The sequence below is a fragment of the Canis lupus genome, chromosome 36, assembly GCF_003254725.2.
Source record: "Canis lupus dingo isolate Sandy chromosome 36, ASM325472v2, whole genome shotgun sequence".
Taxonomy (NCBI): domain Eukaryota; kingdom Metazoa; phylum Chordata; class Mammalia; order Carnivora; family Canidae; genus Canis; species Canis lupus.
This window is the reverse complement of record NC_064278.1, coordinates 5912417-5926682: the sequence shown is the minus strand read 5'-3', so window position 1 is coordinate 5926682 and position 14266 is coordinate 5912417. Positions and strand designations below refer to the sequence as shown.

Here is a 14266-nt window from a genome sequence, read left to right as displayed (position 1 = left end):
CCCCCTCATTGCTTGCTTTATTTAGCATACCTTCTTAAATTTGAGGACTTGCCTCCATTCACCAATAATACTTCCCTGCTTTTCTCTTCCTTGCCAGATCCCTAAAGAAAAGCTTCTTCCCATTGTTCAATTATTTAACTGTGAAATACTTCAAAAATATTTGAGTGCAGAAAATTTTATGTGCACACACATATACACATTATACGGATTTAACATCACTTCTTCTTGTTCTACATTTGCTTGGAGCCTATGGTGGCCTCAGCAACCTGGAGTTTAGTTTTCAAGCTAAGGCTACCATGGCACCAGGCACACATAGCAAGAGAAGGAAGACAGAGGGGCACTTTCTGGAGTGGACTTCTGGACACTTCCTCCTCCCCCATCTAAATGTGTGAGCATGAGCTCACACAGATCAGATGGTCTCAAATTTACAAATATGCAGTCTTGAAAGGATTGATGATCACTGAGGGGTAGCACTTCTGGATGCTGAGATGAAGACTTCACAGCTAAAGAATTGCTGTTAGTGAGCCTTTAGGAGACTGCTGTGTTTCTCAAGTCGGCAGAAGCTGACTTTGTTACTCTGAAGCATCAGAGTGGGGTTTAGCAGCACTTAAAACCTTTTGTCATTGACTGGAGTTCATTTATGACTGCATCCTTCAGGAATAACAAAACTAGAAAGAAGTGTAACACTGTGGGGAGGGGGTTGTTTGCTTCCACGGGTTGACAACCCTGTATTTCTCTTCATTTCAGAGCACTTGGGCAGTGAAGCAGTGGAAATGTGGATGGGTCTGAATCAGCTGGATGAAAATGCTGGCTGGCAGTGGTCGGATAGAACACCACTCAACTATCTGAACTGGAACCCAGGTACCTACAGCGTTTTATGTGCCTTCAACGGGTGACAATATCCTGCACCCTTACACAGCAGCTATTTCCCACGTGTATATAAGTCCTGTTATTTCAAAAGTGGTTTGTAAACATTTTTAAAGCTTGCCTGAATTCCCATCAGGCAAGCTTTTCCAGACAAGAAGGAGGTCAAGAAGGTAAGCTATTTAGCCAAGGTTGCAGGAGGATTGGGTTAGAGTCAAGACTCCTGTCAGCTGTTTTAAAATAGCGACATTATGCTGAGTGAAGTAAGTCAATCGGAGAAGGACAAACATTATATGTTCTCATTCATTTGGGGAATATAAATAATAGTGAAAGGGAATATAAGGGAAGGGAGAAGAAATGTGTGGGAAATATCAGAAAGGGAGACAGAACATAAAGGCTCCTAACTCTGGGAAACGAACTAGGGGTGGTGGAAGGGGAGGAGGGCGGGGGTGGGGGTGAATGGGTGACGGGCACTGAGGGGGGCACTTGACCGGATGAGCACTGGGTGTTATTCTGTATGTTGGCAAATTGAACACATCTTAAAATTTTATTTAAAATTTTAAATAAATTTTTTAAATTTATTATAAAAAATAAAATAAAATAGTGACAAATTGCAAAATATTTATTTAAAACAATAAAAATCGGCTATTGCTATCTTTGTGAAATCATTTGTCATGTCTGGACTAAAACCTATATTAAATCATAGATATAATATAACATAGGATATGCCTTACATGCCAAAGAGAAGGGCTATCTCCCTGATGCTAAAATCTATATTTACATACATATCAAATATATCATATTTGAATAAATAAAGCGACATCAATATATATTAAAATAACTGGTTTTGCCTCTAACATTAAACACACACACTGTATTTTCAGAAATAAATTTTGAGCCATTTGTTGAATATCACTGTGGAACATTTAATTCATTTTTGCCAAGTGCCTGGAGGAGTAGAGATTGTGAATCCACCTTGCCTTATATATGTAAAAAATACCTAAACAACACTGATCAAGAAGTGATTGGTAAGTGTTTTTACTCTAAGTTGTTTTCTTTTTTTTTTAAGATTTTTATTATTTATTTATTTATTCATGAGAGGCAGAGAGAGAGGCAGAGACACAGGCAGAGGGAGAAGCAGGCTCCATGTAGGGAGCCTGACATGGGACTCGATCCCGGGTCTCCAGGATCACACCCTGGACTAAAGGCAGCACTAAACCACTGAGCCACCAGGGCTGCCCTCTAAGTTGTTTTCATGAGTTCCTTACTTGTCCTTTCAATGCACTCAAATTCCTTTATATTTTTGCTAATAACTCATAATTTAAGGCTAGTTTTTATATGAATAAATATATGTAATATATGTAAATAGATTCCAAAGGCACCATGAATTTAACAAATGCACTTAGGTTTTTACTAAAGACCAAAATAACATAAGCATTGAAAATATTGTCTGCTTATTTTTTTAAAAAGTTTGCATTCTCAGTTGATCTGCATTAGATAAACAAGATATGCTTCCTTTCTCTTCTAGTTTTGAGTTTTATTTATGGTTACCCTAGAAATTGAATATAAATTAGAACAGAGTTTTATAAAATTCTTTACTTCATTGATCTCCTATCACACTCTGTATCTTTTATTATCCTTGTCCTCGAAATAACATACAAACTTTTATGTGCGACTAAGACTTAAATACTACCTAATTACAGCCTAATACCTGAAGCCCAATTATTTGTTTTTAAGGTCTATTGGTCTTTTCAGTTTCTGTGGGAATTAATGTCTTAACTCAGAAAGTAGAAATAAAAACATAACCATACCTAAAAGGATCATTACCAGCATAATTAGAAACAACTCCAGATTTTAAGTAATAAACTGAATTATTATTTTTAAAAATTATTCCTTACAATCAGACTTTAACTTTCATTTTTCTTAAAGTGGCTAAGCCTAAGGGTATGGTAAAGTAAGGGAGCTAAGGGAAAAGAAGCAGAATTGTGCCATTTTTTAATGTGGGGATTTTTTTTCATTACGTCTGTTTTTCAAATTGTTAAAGTAATCCTATGTTGATGAAAATTTACATTAAGGTTAATAAGTAACATTTTACAAATTGTGGAAAATGACATTGTTTTTTGTTGGTTTAAAAAGAAAAAGATGCTTGGAAATATTACACTACCCACTGTGAACCTGGCTGGAATCCCCATAGTCATAACTGCTATAAACTTCAGAAAGAAAAAAGGACCTGGAATGAAGCTTTGCATTCTTGCCAGTCTGATAACAGCACATTGATAAACATTGCTTCATTAGCAGATGTGGAGTTTTTTGTAACCCTCCTTGGAGATGGTGAGTGCCAAATGTCTCTGATTTAAGAGGCATGAACTATAATGGAGTTACTATTTTTATTAATGGAGTTGAAAAGAAGTTAAGCTATTTAAAAGTGATTATTTATAGCACATATATCTCCAGTTTCTAAATAATATTCAGGAGTGCAAATTCATTAGATTTCTATAAAATATATGCTCAGAAATTTTGTAACACCTCACATATGCCAGATATATTAGAGGGTTTTTTTTTAAGGGACAAAGGTCATTTCTGGAACTTATAATAAGAACTTAAACCTGCAATTTAGCTTTATGGCCACTACATAGCAGTAGTGTGCTGTGGTCATGTAATCCAAACAATAATGGAATTTCTGAGATAAGTAACTGGATTTTAATAACTTCAGCCAGTGAAAATTTATTTGGTTTGGTAGTTTCAAGCTGTGTGCACATTCAGGAGTTCTGAGCTCCTAGGCCTCCACCCACCTTCTGTCCATCAGAGCAGGTCTCCCCCTATGTTATATATTTGACATAGAATTCTGCTGGGAAAACTTGAAATCATGGAGTTAAAGTAAATTTTTTTTTTTAATGAAAAAAAATCTCCAGAGTCTACTCTGGTGACCTTTTGAAAGTTAGGTTTTTAGTTTAGAATGAAAACAAAAATCCTTCTCTGTCACTTTTTCTTACCTCCTGCATTTGAGATTAAAAGAATCCCGTGGCTGCCTCTGTCTGAATAGGAGCACTTGAACATTTCTCTCAGCCTCCTAGGGTCTTTTCACCTTACCTGGGCTGTCAAACTTTATTTACTTTTCTAGCAACCCCATTGCTCCCATTTTAACGCTTCTAAGAGTTTCTGCTCCTTTTTTCCCCATGGCAGAAAAAAAAAAAAGGGGGGGCAAGAAAAAATATATTGTAAAGGTGGGGTTTTTTTTTTAAGTGCCCTTTTCCTAATCCAGTCAACCTTCCTATTTTTCCTTTCTCTAGGCAGAAGCAAAACCATAGTGTTCAAATCTACTTTTCATATAGTAGCAGGAACTAATTAGAGTCCCAGCAATCTGACTTGCTTTTAAGCTTTGTCCTTGCATTGGTTTTAGCTCACACACTGTCCCACTTCCAAGGTCTTGTCAAGCAGATGGGGTGGTATAGGAGGAAAAGATCTAAGTACATATTTTATATCCAAGCTTAAGCAGGTTTTATTGCAAGAAGGAATAAAGAAGAAATCATTTGTAACAGGCCCGGTACATTATCTCCTTTGCATATAATAGGATTCCTATAATTTACATTTATCTCTTACAGAAAATGCATCAGAAACATGGATTGGTTTGAGCAGCAATAAAATTCCAGTTTCCTTTGAATGGTCTAATGGCTCCTCAGTCACCTTTACTAATTGGCACACACTTGAGCCCCAAATTTTTCCAAATGGAAGCCAGCAATGTGTCTCAGCAGAGCAATCTGTAAGTTGATTTGTTTGTTTAATGCTCACTTTGCTGGACTTGTATTGAGGATCATGTGCATCAGGGACTTGGCTTGTGGCAGGGACTAAGATAGACACAGTCCCTGTTCCTCCAGGGGCTTCCATGCTAGGCAGTAAACATGTACACACAAGAGAAACATGGTAATTATAGTTGTGATGGTAGCTTTGAAGAAATACATGACGCAAAGTTGAAAAACTTGGGTTGGGTCTGCTACTTCAGACAGGGCAGTCAGGAAAGGCTCTCTGAAGAGGTGACATTTAAGATGGGACTTAAAACAACAACAACAAAGACAACTCTTGAGGAGCAAGGAAAGAACATTCCACAGACGGGGACAGCAGCTAGTGTAAAACCCAAAGGATGGCTAAGGCTTGCCATGTTTAATAATCAAAAAGGGGGCCGGTGTGGCTTGAAGGTAGAACGGAAGAGAGACTCAATCAAGAAGGAGCAGAAGGAATGCAAAAATGTGGGGCTTGTAGCCCTGGCATAGGCTTCAGAGAGACAAAGGGCTTGGTTGGATTTACATTTTAAAAAGGAACTGTAGTTGCTATGTGGAAAGTAGATCAGAGAGAGGAAAAATGGAAGCAGAGAAATCAGTTTGGAGGTTACTCCAGGGTTGAATTTGGGTAGCGAATGTAGAGACAAGCAGAGAAATTCAAAGATCCTTTGGAGGATAGAAATTGTTGCTAGATGATCAGATGTGGGGTGAGAGCAGCATAGGTGTTTGGCTTGAGCAACCACCATATTTGTGGATGATGGTGCCATTGACCACCAGGTGAAGTTGGGAGGGGAAGATCTAAGATGTCAGGAAATTACTCTAGAAACTGATGGTTTTAAAGTTTCACTGTCCTGTTAACACAAAAGGATTTCTACAATGTGTGTAACCCCATTGAAAAGTGTGACTTAATGGAAAATTTTGTTCTTTTCCTCATGTGAAGGTAATGGTCCCAGTGGTCTTAACAACACATTTATCTCTATGCTCTAGTCTTTCATTTATCTAAAACATCTGATTAGACTATACAAAATTAGTTTAATCCCAAACCATTTGAACATTTATTATATGTTGAGAATAGACTCAATCTCTTTGATCAGATAGCTACTAAGCTAACTGGTTGAGTTTTAAGTCATTAGGATTTGGTAGACATTCTCGCTCTTTCTTACCACCAAGATACCATAACAAGTACAGCTTAAACCTGCAATTAAATGTTACTTAAGTAGCTTGACAAAGTAACTATGCCAAGGAAACTTGGAAATTATCTAAGCACTTACTTGCAGGGCACATTTCATTGTTTTATCTTTCAGGCTGTCGTAGGTATGCTCAGTTACAATTTAAATGCTGAGGCAGTTCCCAAGTCACATTTGAAGGACAAACAATGACCTCTCTAAATGTTTGTCTTTGGGTCTAACTCCACTGAAAGCCATCATTGTTTATTCTACAATATTTGATGCTTTATTGGTTCACTGGCTTTGAGATAATTAAGATAACCTTCATTTCCTACCATCACTCTCCTTTTTCATTTGACAGACATTGGTATTTCACACAACAGGAGCCAACATTTGGACAGAAAATTATATTTAAGAGAGTAAGGACAGGTATTAATATTATAGGATGTATCAGGACAATGCTGTTGTAAGTGTGGTTCTTATGTACTCCTTTCTGGAAACTCAGCAGCTCCTTATACAGTGGAGGCGTAAAAAAGAATATTTATTCCCATGAAGTAGATCTCAATATGAATTTAATTATTATAATTAACAAGTTACCTAAGCCTGGGTGATGCCTAATTTGAATGTGAGATCCTAGGAACTGTTTCATTCATGCATTCATTCATCCATCCATCCTATTGTTCTTAAGCAGCTACAGTATGACTGACCTTATCCTTTAGCTGGATGGTTTGCTGGAAGATTCCATGGTGGGAGGGTTGCAGAGCTGCTCTTACAGATGAAGGTGTCAGCCTCCTATACAGTATTCATGTTCCCTTAAAACCCTGCTTGCCTGAGATACCATTTAAAATTTGAATTGTGTGGTTTTAGCCTAAAGGTCTGATTTGTGTTAAAATAACAAATCCTTTGGGAGGATGAAATTTTAATCTGTTAGCAGTTATTGTATATCATTACTAATGTAGGATGTTAGAGCAGCCGTCTGCAGAACTAGACGACATGAAAGTATCTGCCTGTCATATAAAGAAGAAATGGAGTGAGGCTTTGGAAAATTAGTAATAAAGAAGGAGCTTGAACACAAAGATCAGCTATTATAATGTTATCTAGGGTGATTCATGGTAGCTTCCAGGCATTTCCCTAGCATCAGGTTTATACATGTAAGTAGCAAAGCATTCAATTTTATACTTAGAAGTGGTTAAAGAGAGGAAGCAGCATTCTTCCTTGGTCACAGGGATGATTTCATCCAAGTGGCTCTCAAAATGTGGCTCCCAGATCAGAAGCATCAACATCAATTGGAAGCTTGTTAGAAATGCAAATTCTCAGGTCCTACCTGACCTATTAAATGAGACACACTGATCATGAGGCCTGGTCATCTGTGCTTTAGTAACCCTTCCAGATAATTCCGGTACACAGTAAAGTTTGATGAATCACCGCTCTAACCCATCCTTTTAAAAGAAAAATTGAGAGCAGCTTAATATAAATCCAGGCGAAGCCTGTATTAAATCCTGGTTCCAAAGTTTACTGACTATAGGATCTTGTACAAAGTATTAAACCTAACCTTTAAAATGGGAATAATAAAAAAATAAATAAATAAAAATAAAAAATAAAATGGGAACCATAATGCCTACTTCACAGCAACATTGAGATTATATATGACAATTACCCAACATGAAGCCTGGCACATTATCAAGAAACATGAGTGGCCCCTCCCTCCTGCCCACCAACATGGGATTGTGTCTTAGAATTGTTTGCACACTGGAAAGAGCAAGGCCTCCCACTCCCATGTAGAAAGAGCATCAACCCTTCTAAGGACAACACAAAGTCCTGACTCATTACCCCATCCTGAAACACTTATTATTAATTATATTTTTATTCAAAATAACTGATGTTGCCTATCAGCATCAATAATGAAGTTTATTCATTCATCTTGTAACATTTTTCCACTTAGGAGGGACGCTGGAAAGTTAAAAACTGTGAAGAAACACTTTTTTACATTTGTAAGAAAGCAGGCCATGTCCTCTCTGACACTGAATCAGGCTGTCAAAAGGTAAGTGCTATTAACATTGTGTTTAGGTATAGTGACTTCATAACTAGAATAATTTACGCAACAGCAATTTAAAGTGAACCTCTCTTCCTCTCACACCTGCCTTTGCTCCCTCCTCCCTCTCCTACCCCTCCCTCTTTATCTCTCTTCCTTCTTTTCCTTCCTTCCTTCCTTTTTTTTTTCTGACCCTGGGCTGCTTTTAGCAAACCAAGCAATTATTAACTAGGGGCATATTAAGGATTTACAGCACTGTGAAGGGTTGTTGACTACTTTTCTTTTGAAATTAAAAACATAACTGATCCATCTGTATAAACAATGACTGCCATGCGATGCCCCCCTCTCATAGTCTTCCAGTGAAGACTGCTAGAGTGAAAAGAAATGCATTCCTTTGATGGAGAGTGAACTTTTGCACTCAGAGTCTTGCCTTCCTTTTCACTCTTCTTAAACTTAAATATTTGAATAGAATACAATAATGGCAAGAAGCGCATGTTTGCAATATATTTATTATTTGGGAAAGAGATAATAAAAATACTTCCATATTTTAAGTAAAAAAGTATTTTTGGTACTTGACATACTTATTTATTTTTAGTACTTAAAGTAATAAAAAATGTGTAGTATCTCAGGTTTAAAATTAAAAGATAGACAGTTATGTCCTAAATTTCTTAAAATACATCCAATGTCCTGCAGTAAAGTTCTCAACACATGCACTCTCTCTCTCTCTCTTTCTCACATGCACATACACTAAAGAATTTGGGTTTAAATATTGGAGATTCGTATGCATCTTCAAATTTTCCCAAACCTGGCTTTTTATGAAATTCTTTAATTATTTTCTCTTCTACCCATCTCTCCAAGAAACTGCATTTTATTCATTAGTCAATGTGTAAATATATGAATTACTCTTCATACTCTAGGTTAATAACACCTGTGCTGTAGCTGACACGCTACCAAACATTATATCTAATGAGCACAATTCCCAAATTACTTAGAGTTGATTGCTGATCTAATCCCTATCTGATCAGAAATATTGAAAAAAATATTGGTCTTACTGTGGTTTTCAAGGCAACTAAACATGTTGTATTTGCGTTGAAAAGGAAATTAACTCCTTACACAGTAGAAACAGAACTGATGTTCTATTCAAACTTTTGTACACTGCTTCCCTTTTCTGGCTAGCATTACCAATATTTAAAGTTCAGAGTAAATTTGGAGGTCAGAGCCAGTTCTCTAATTTTATGATGAAATTCCCATTTATACTTTTATGTATCAATCCGTGAAAATGGTTTCAAAAGCTTCCTTCCTTTTAGCTAACTGCTTCAGTGCACTTCTCTAAACAGTTTGTACACTCAAAATCAACTTATAAAATATTTCTCACACCACACACAAAAATAAACTCAAACTAGATTAAAGACCTAAATGTGAGACCCCAAACCATAAACATCCTGGAAGAGAAGAAAGGCAGTAATTTCACTCACATTGGCGGTAGAAACATTTTCCTAGATATGTCTCCTAAGGCAAGGGAAACAAAATGTGAAATATACTATTTAGACTACATCAAAATAAAAAACCTTTTGCACAGTGAAAGAAAGCACCAATAAGATGGAAAGGCAACCTACTGAATGGGAGGAGATATTTGCAAATGGTATATCCAATAAGGAGTTAACATCCAAGATATATAAAGAACTTGTACAACTCAACACCTAAAAAATCCCCAAATAATCCAATTAAAAATGGGCAGAGGACTTCAATAGACATTTTTCCAAAGAAGACATACAGGTGCCCAACAAACACATGGAAAGATCCTAACATTGCTCATCATCAGGGAAATGCAAATCAAATCCACAATGAGATATCACCTTATACCTGTCAGAATCTCTAAAGTCAACAACACAAGAAATAACAAGTGTTGGTAAAGATGTGGAAAAAAAGGAATCCTTGGGCATTCGTGCACTGTTGGTGGGGATGTAAATTGGTACAGCCAACTGTGGAAGATAGTATGGAGGTTCCACAAAAATTAAAAATAGAAATACCATATGATCCAATAATTCTACTACTGGATATTTACCCAAAGAAAGCAAAAATACTAATGTGAAAGGATATACGCAACTCTATCTTTATTGCAGCATTATTAACAATAGCCACGATATGGAAGCAACCTAAGTGTCTATCAATAGAGGAATGGATAAGGAAGATGTGGTGTACACACACATCCTCAACACACACAGAGAGGAACATTACACAACCATAATAAAGGAGGAGATTGTGCCATTTGCAATAACATGAATGGAGCTACAGAGTATAATGCTAAGTGAAATAAGTCTGAGAAATACAAATACATATGATTTGACTTATATGTGGAATCTCAAAAAACAGATGAATAAACAAACAAAAAGCAGAATCAGACCTATGAATATATAGAACAAACTGATAGTTGCCTGTGGTGGTGGGGGCAGTGTTGGGCAAAACGAGTGAACATTAATGGGAGATACACTCTTCCAGCTACGGAATGAATAAGTCACAGGAATGAAAGGCACTACATAAGAGGGGAAATTTGCTTGATAATTTCAAAGCAAAAAAAAAAAAAAAGACTTTTTTCCCTCTGAGTTATTTTTTGGGGTTTGTATAATGTGAGCAATTGTAAAGGCACTACATAAGAGGGGAAATTTGCTTGATAATTTCAAAGCAAAAAAAAAAAAGACTTTTTTCCCTCTGAGTTATTTTTTGGGGTTTGTATAATGTGAGCAATTGTTTCAATACTGTCATCATCACCATTTAAAGTGAAATGGCACCTCATGTACAAAAGATACTCACAAATACAATCAATTATTCTTCCCACTTTCACTGGGTGGACAAAGGCTTGTAGTAAAGAGCCTTTGTTTTTCCGATTATTACTAAGCCACATCCCTCCCCCAGCCACTTTTCTTGAGCCTGTTCAGTTCTCAGATTTTTTTTTTATTATACTAAGCAGCCTGTGATCTGAAAACTACTAATGAAGAAGGAATACTTTGTTAGGAAGGTCAAATTGTCAGCCTTCCTCTGCCTGTCCTTCCAAATACAAAAGCAGTCTAACCTCCCACCCCATCTGGAGTGATCCAGGGGGTTCTGGCTGGAGCTGTCAATTACTCACATAGGTAAGGTTATGGGGAGAGGTTAAGGGAGTGAGTTCAGAGCACACTCCGGCTGGCTGGATTTGGAACTCCTGTGATCCACACCTCATTTAATAATATGTTTTGAACTAAAATAGCTGAGTTCTAAAATAAGGTTTTCTTTAATTTACTGCAAGACTGCGACCTTTTATAAGAAACATAGCAGAAATCATTTTATATCTGATCAAACTCTGGCAAGTATTGGCATGACACAGAATAAAGTGTATTTTAAAAGTTGCGAATACAAAAAAAAAAAACCCTGGTGAATACATAAAAATAGATAGATGTAAGTGGTGTGAATTTGTAGTACTAGAAGAAAAGGAACTAAAATAACTCAGTTAAAGTATAGAAGACTAATGAATGCGTGTCTCCTATAATATATGATTTTAAAGAACAGAGCCACCCTTTGTTGCTCCCAGGGCGGAGCCATGGAGCTGCACATTGATTTGTCATTTTTAAGTGCCAAAGCTTGCTTTCTCTCTCTCTCTCTCAAAGGATAGCCCGTTGACTTAGGAATAATTTTTTACAAAAAAAAATATATTTTATAAATATATATAGCTTATAAATAAAATTATATTAGCCCAGAATTGAGTCCCAGGTCAGCTTGTTCACTAGCTTCTGACTTTATCCAGGTCTCTAACCTCAGTGAATCTTAGTGGGATAACATGAAATAAGTAATACAAAAGAAAGTTGAAAAAAATACGCACTATCATTTAGATACATATGTATCTATAAATGTTTAAGGTCACTGCCTACACTGTCTCCCTTTGATTCTCCAAACTCCATAGATATTATTATTATGTTCATTTTACAGAGGAGAAAATTAAGACATTTAGAGGCTAAATAAAGTTGCCCAGGAGTAGAGCCAGTACTCAAACCTGTGCATTCTTCCTTCAAAGCCAGCACTCTTAAATTCCACCATCCTGTAAGAACCGTTTGTATGAAGCAGAGAGAGAGAAAAAGAGAGATCTTGAGTGAGTGCCCCTTTGTTTTCATCTGTTTGAGCTTTAAGATTTCAGGTGCATTGAAACTTTTAGGTTTTAATGATTAATAAAATGAATATAGAAGTGGCTGTAGCTAATGGCATTACCAGGTAAAACACAAAGATTTCAAGACAAAAATTCAAGTTTTGAGTTTTGAGTGGGTCAGAGAAAAAGAGTTATGCAAGTAGTAAATGAGAATACACAAAAACGATATTGTGCTGTTTGAATCAGATTATGTTCTTGATTTTTTATTTCCTTTTTTTTAAGGGATGGGAGAGACATGGTGGATTCTGTTACAAAATCGACACTGTCCTTAGAACTTTTGACCACGCCTCCAGTGGTTATCACTGTCCTCCTGCACTTGTGACCATTACAAACAGGTAAGGTAGAAATTTTCTATCAGAAACATGACTGTACTTTTTTGACAGGAGGGCTCCTGGGATGATAAAATCTAGTGGTAATCAGTAACTTGTCAAAATCTAAAGTGTACTGTACATTAGAGTATTAAATTATTTAAATTATTGATTGAGATGAATTTAAATCATACAACGTTATTCCAAAATCAATTTTTGAGTAACAAAGAGAAAATTTAAGATGACTTTTATTTTCCATAAAGATTTATTAATTATTTAGCTTTGCTAATATATTCAGTTGTATTTAGATTTTATCTAAAGGCTTGTAATGGAAACGAAGTATGTTATTTAAAAATCAAGTATGTTTTTAATGTAATGTGTGTGAGTGATGTGGGTTTTCTTTTCTAAAAAACAAAGTATAGCTAAACTGTGGAGGATTTTCAAATGCTTCCCCATTGCTTCTTAGCTCTAAGTTGGCTTCAACGTAGACTTCTCTCTGCACAGGCGTCTTCTCCACACTAACAGAGAAACTGTGTCCCTTTGACACTCCACAGAATTTGCCACATGCTATAGAATTGTAATAGGGAATAAAAGTACCAATAGTGGAAATGACTTCAGTGTCATTATCAATACCAGAACAATGAGGGCTGGGAAACCGAGTCAGCCAAGCTGAAGACGAAAACAAGGAAGAACCTTCAGTGGTTGCATGGGAACCTATACCTGCAAAGCTAGTCACTTGCTTTCTTACTGAGGCTGTTGCCTTTAAAAATATCCACCGAAGACCGAGAAACAAGACAACTGACACTATGGTTTTATCTAGAGACGCTCCACACATAGGTCTAACCTATAGGAGGAATTGTGATTTCTCTGCTCTCCCCACAGAGGAAGTCAACATTCAGTGCCGTCAGGATTTCTTTCTTGCTCTTACCTCTTACCTTCTTTCCCAGTCTTTCCTCCAAGTCATGCACAGAATGTGCACACGCACATGCACACGTGACTGGATTGATAGCACTTGGCAAAATAAATTGCCTAGTGAGACATTTTGTGCTCAGGAGACCCTTCCTTCAGGAATAGCACCACCCTTGATGTGTCACAGTGTTGTTTTGGGCTCTATCATCCTTCTTCCCAGAAGAGCTGACAAGCAAAAGGAAGCCTATACCTTCAACTCGCTCACCCACCCAAAAGGTTTCAAGAACACCTTGGGTTAGAAGTCCTCCAGTAAGTGAGCCCACATTGGGCTTTATTCAGGAGCCTGATCAATGGAGCTATGCTCTTTTGTTAATTATAACGTAATTATGTTTTTCACTAAAAAAAATAAGTCTAATTCGTTTCACCTGTCTCTTATGTCTTATTCTTTCTTTTCTTTTTTTGTGTGTAATATTCCTTGAGTACCTGTCACATACCTGGCACTGTGTTAATTACTTTTCATATGCTATCTGACAAGGCAAAAAACCAATGGTCAAGAATTTATTAGAAAATTATTTATTAAATATCTATATTGTGAGAGGCACTGTGTTCAACACTGGCATGCTGTACAAAAGAAATAAAAGGCATGGTGTAATTGTCCAGGTGCCACTTGCAGGCCAACAGCTTAGGAGATAGAACATAGAAATATGAAACAAGTGAAGAAGGTGGAAGAACATAATAAATGGATAAATTCAAAGTGACATTACAGATAACCTATAATGTCAGTGTGACCAAAGTAGGGGAGAAATCTGTTAGCGTTCAAATGCTTCTTTTTCTCAGAATCCTGGAGACCTCCTACAAATAACAGGAAGTGTCTGTTATCTACCTGGTTTCATTTCCTCCAAAACTGGATACAAGAATATGTTATAAATGATTTATTTTTTATAAACTGTATTCAGTAGCCAATACTAATGTATGGTCTAGCTCTAAAGCAGAACTATAGCATAGCTAAATTTGTTTGCATTCCATCCACAACCCCG

General features: G+C 36.6%; 1 protein-coding gene across 1 annotated transcript in view; it reads left to right on the top strand.

Annotated features, from left to right (window-relative positions):
- Positions 1-14266, top strand: part of PLA2R1 (phospholipase A2 receptor 1) — a 113602-nt gene that overhangs the window by 40261 nt on the left and 59075 nt on the right. The window contains exons 5-10 of the mRNA XM_025471090.3: positions 748-861; positions 1749-1892; positions 3001-3195; positions 4467-4624; positions 7749-7847; positions 12235-12347. Coding sequence (XP_025326875.3) covers positions 748-861; positions 1749-1892; positions 3001-3195; positions 4467-4624; positions 7749-7847; positions 12235-12347 — 823 coding nt within the window. The remainder of the gene's footprint in view (positions 1-747; positions 862-1748; positions 1893-3000; positions 3196-4466; positions 4625-7748; positions 7848-12234; positions 12348-14266) is intronic.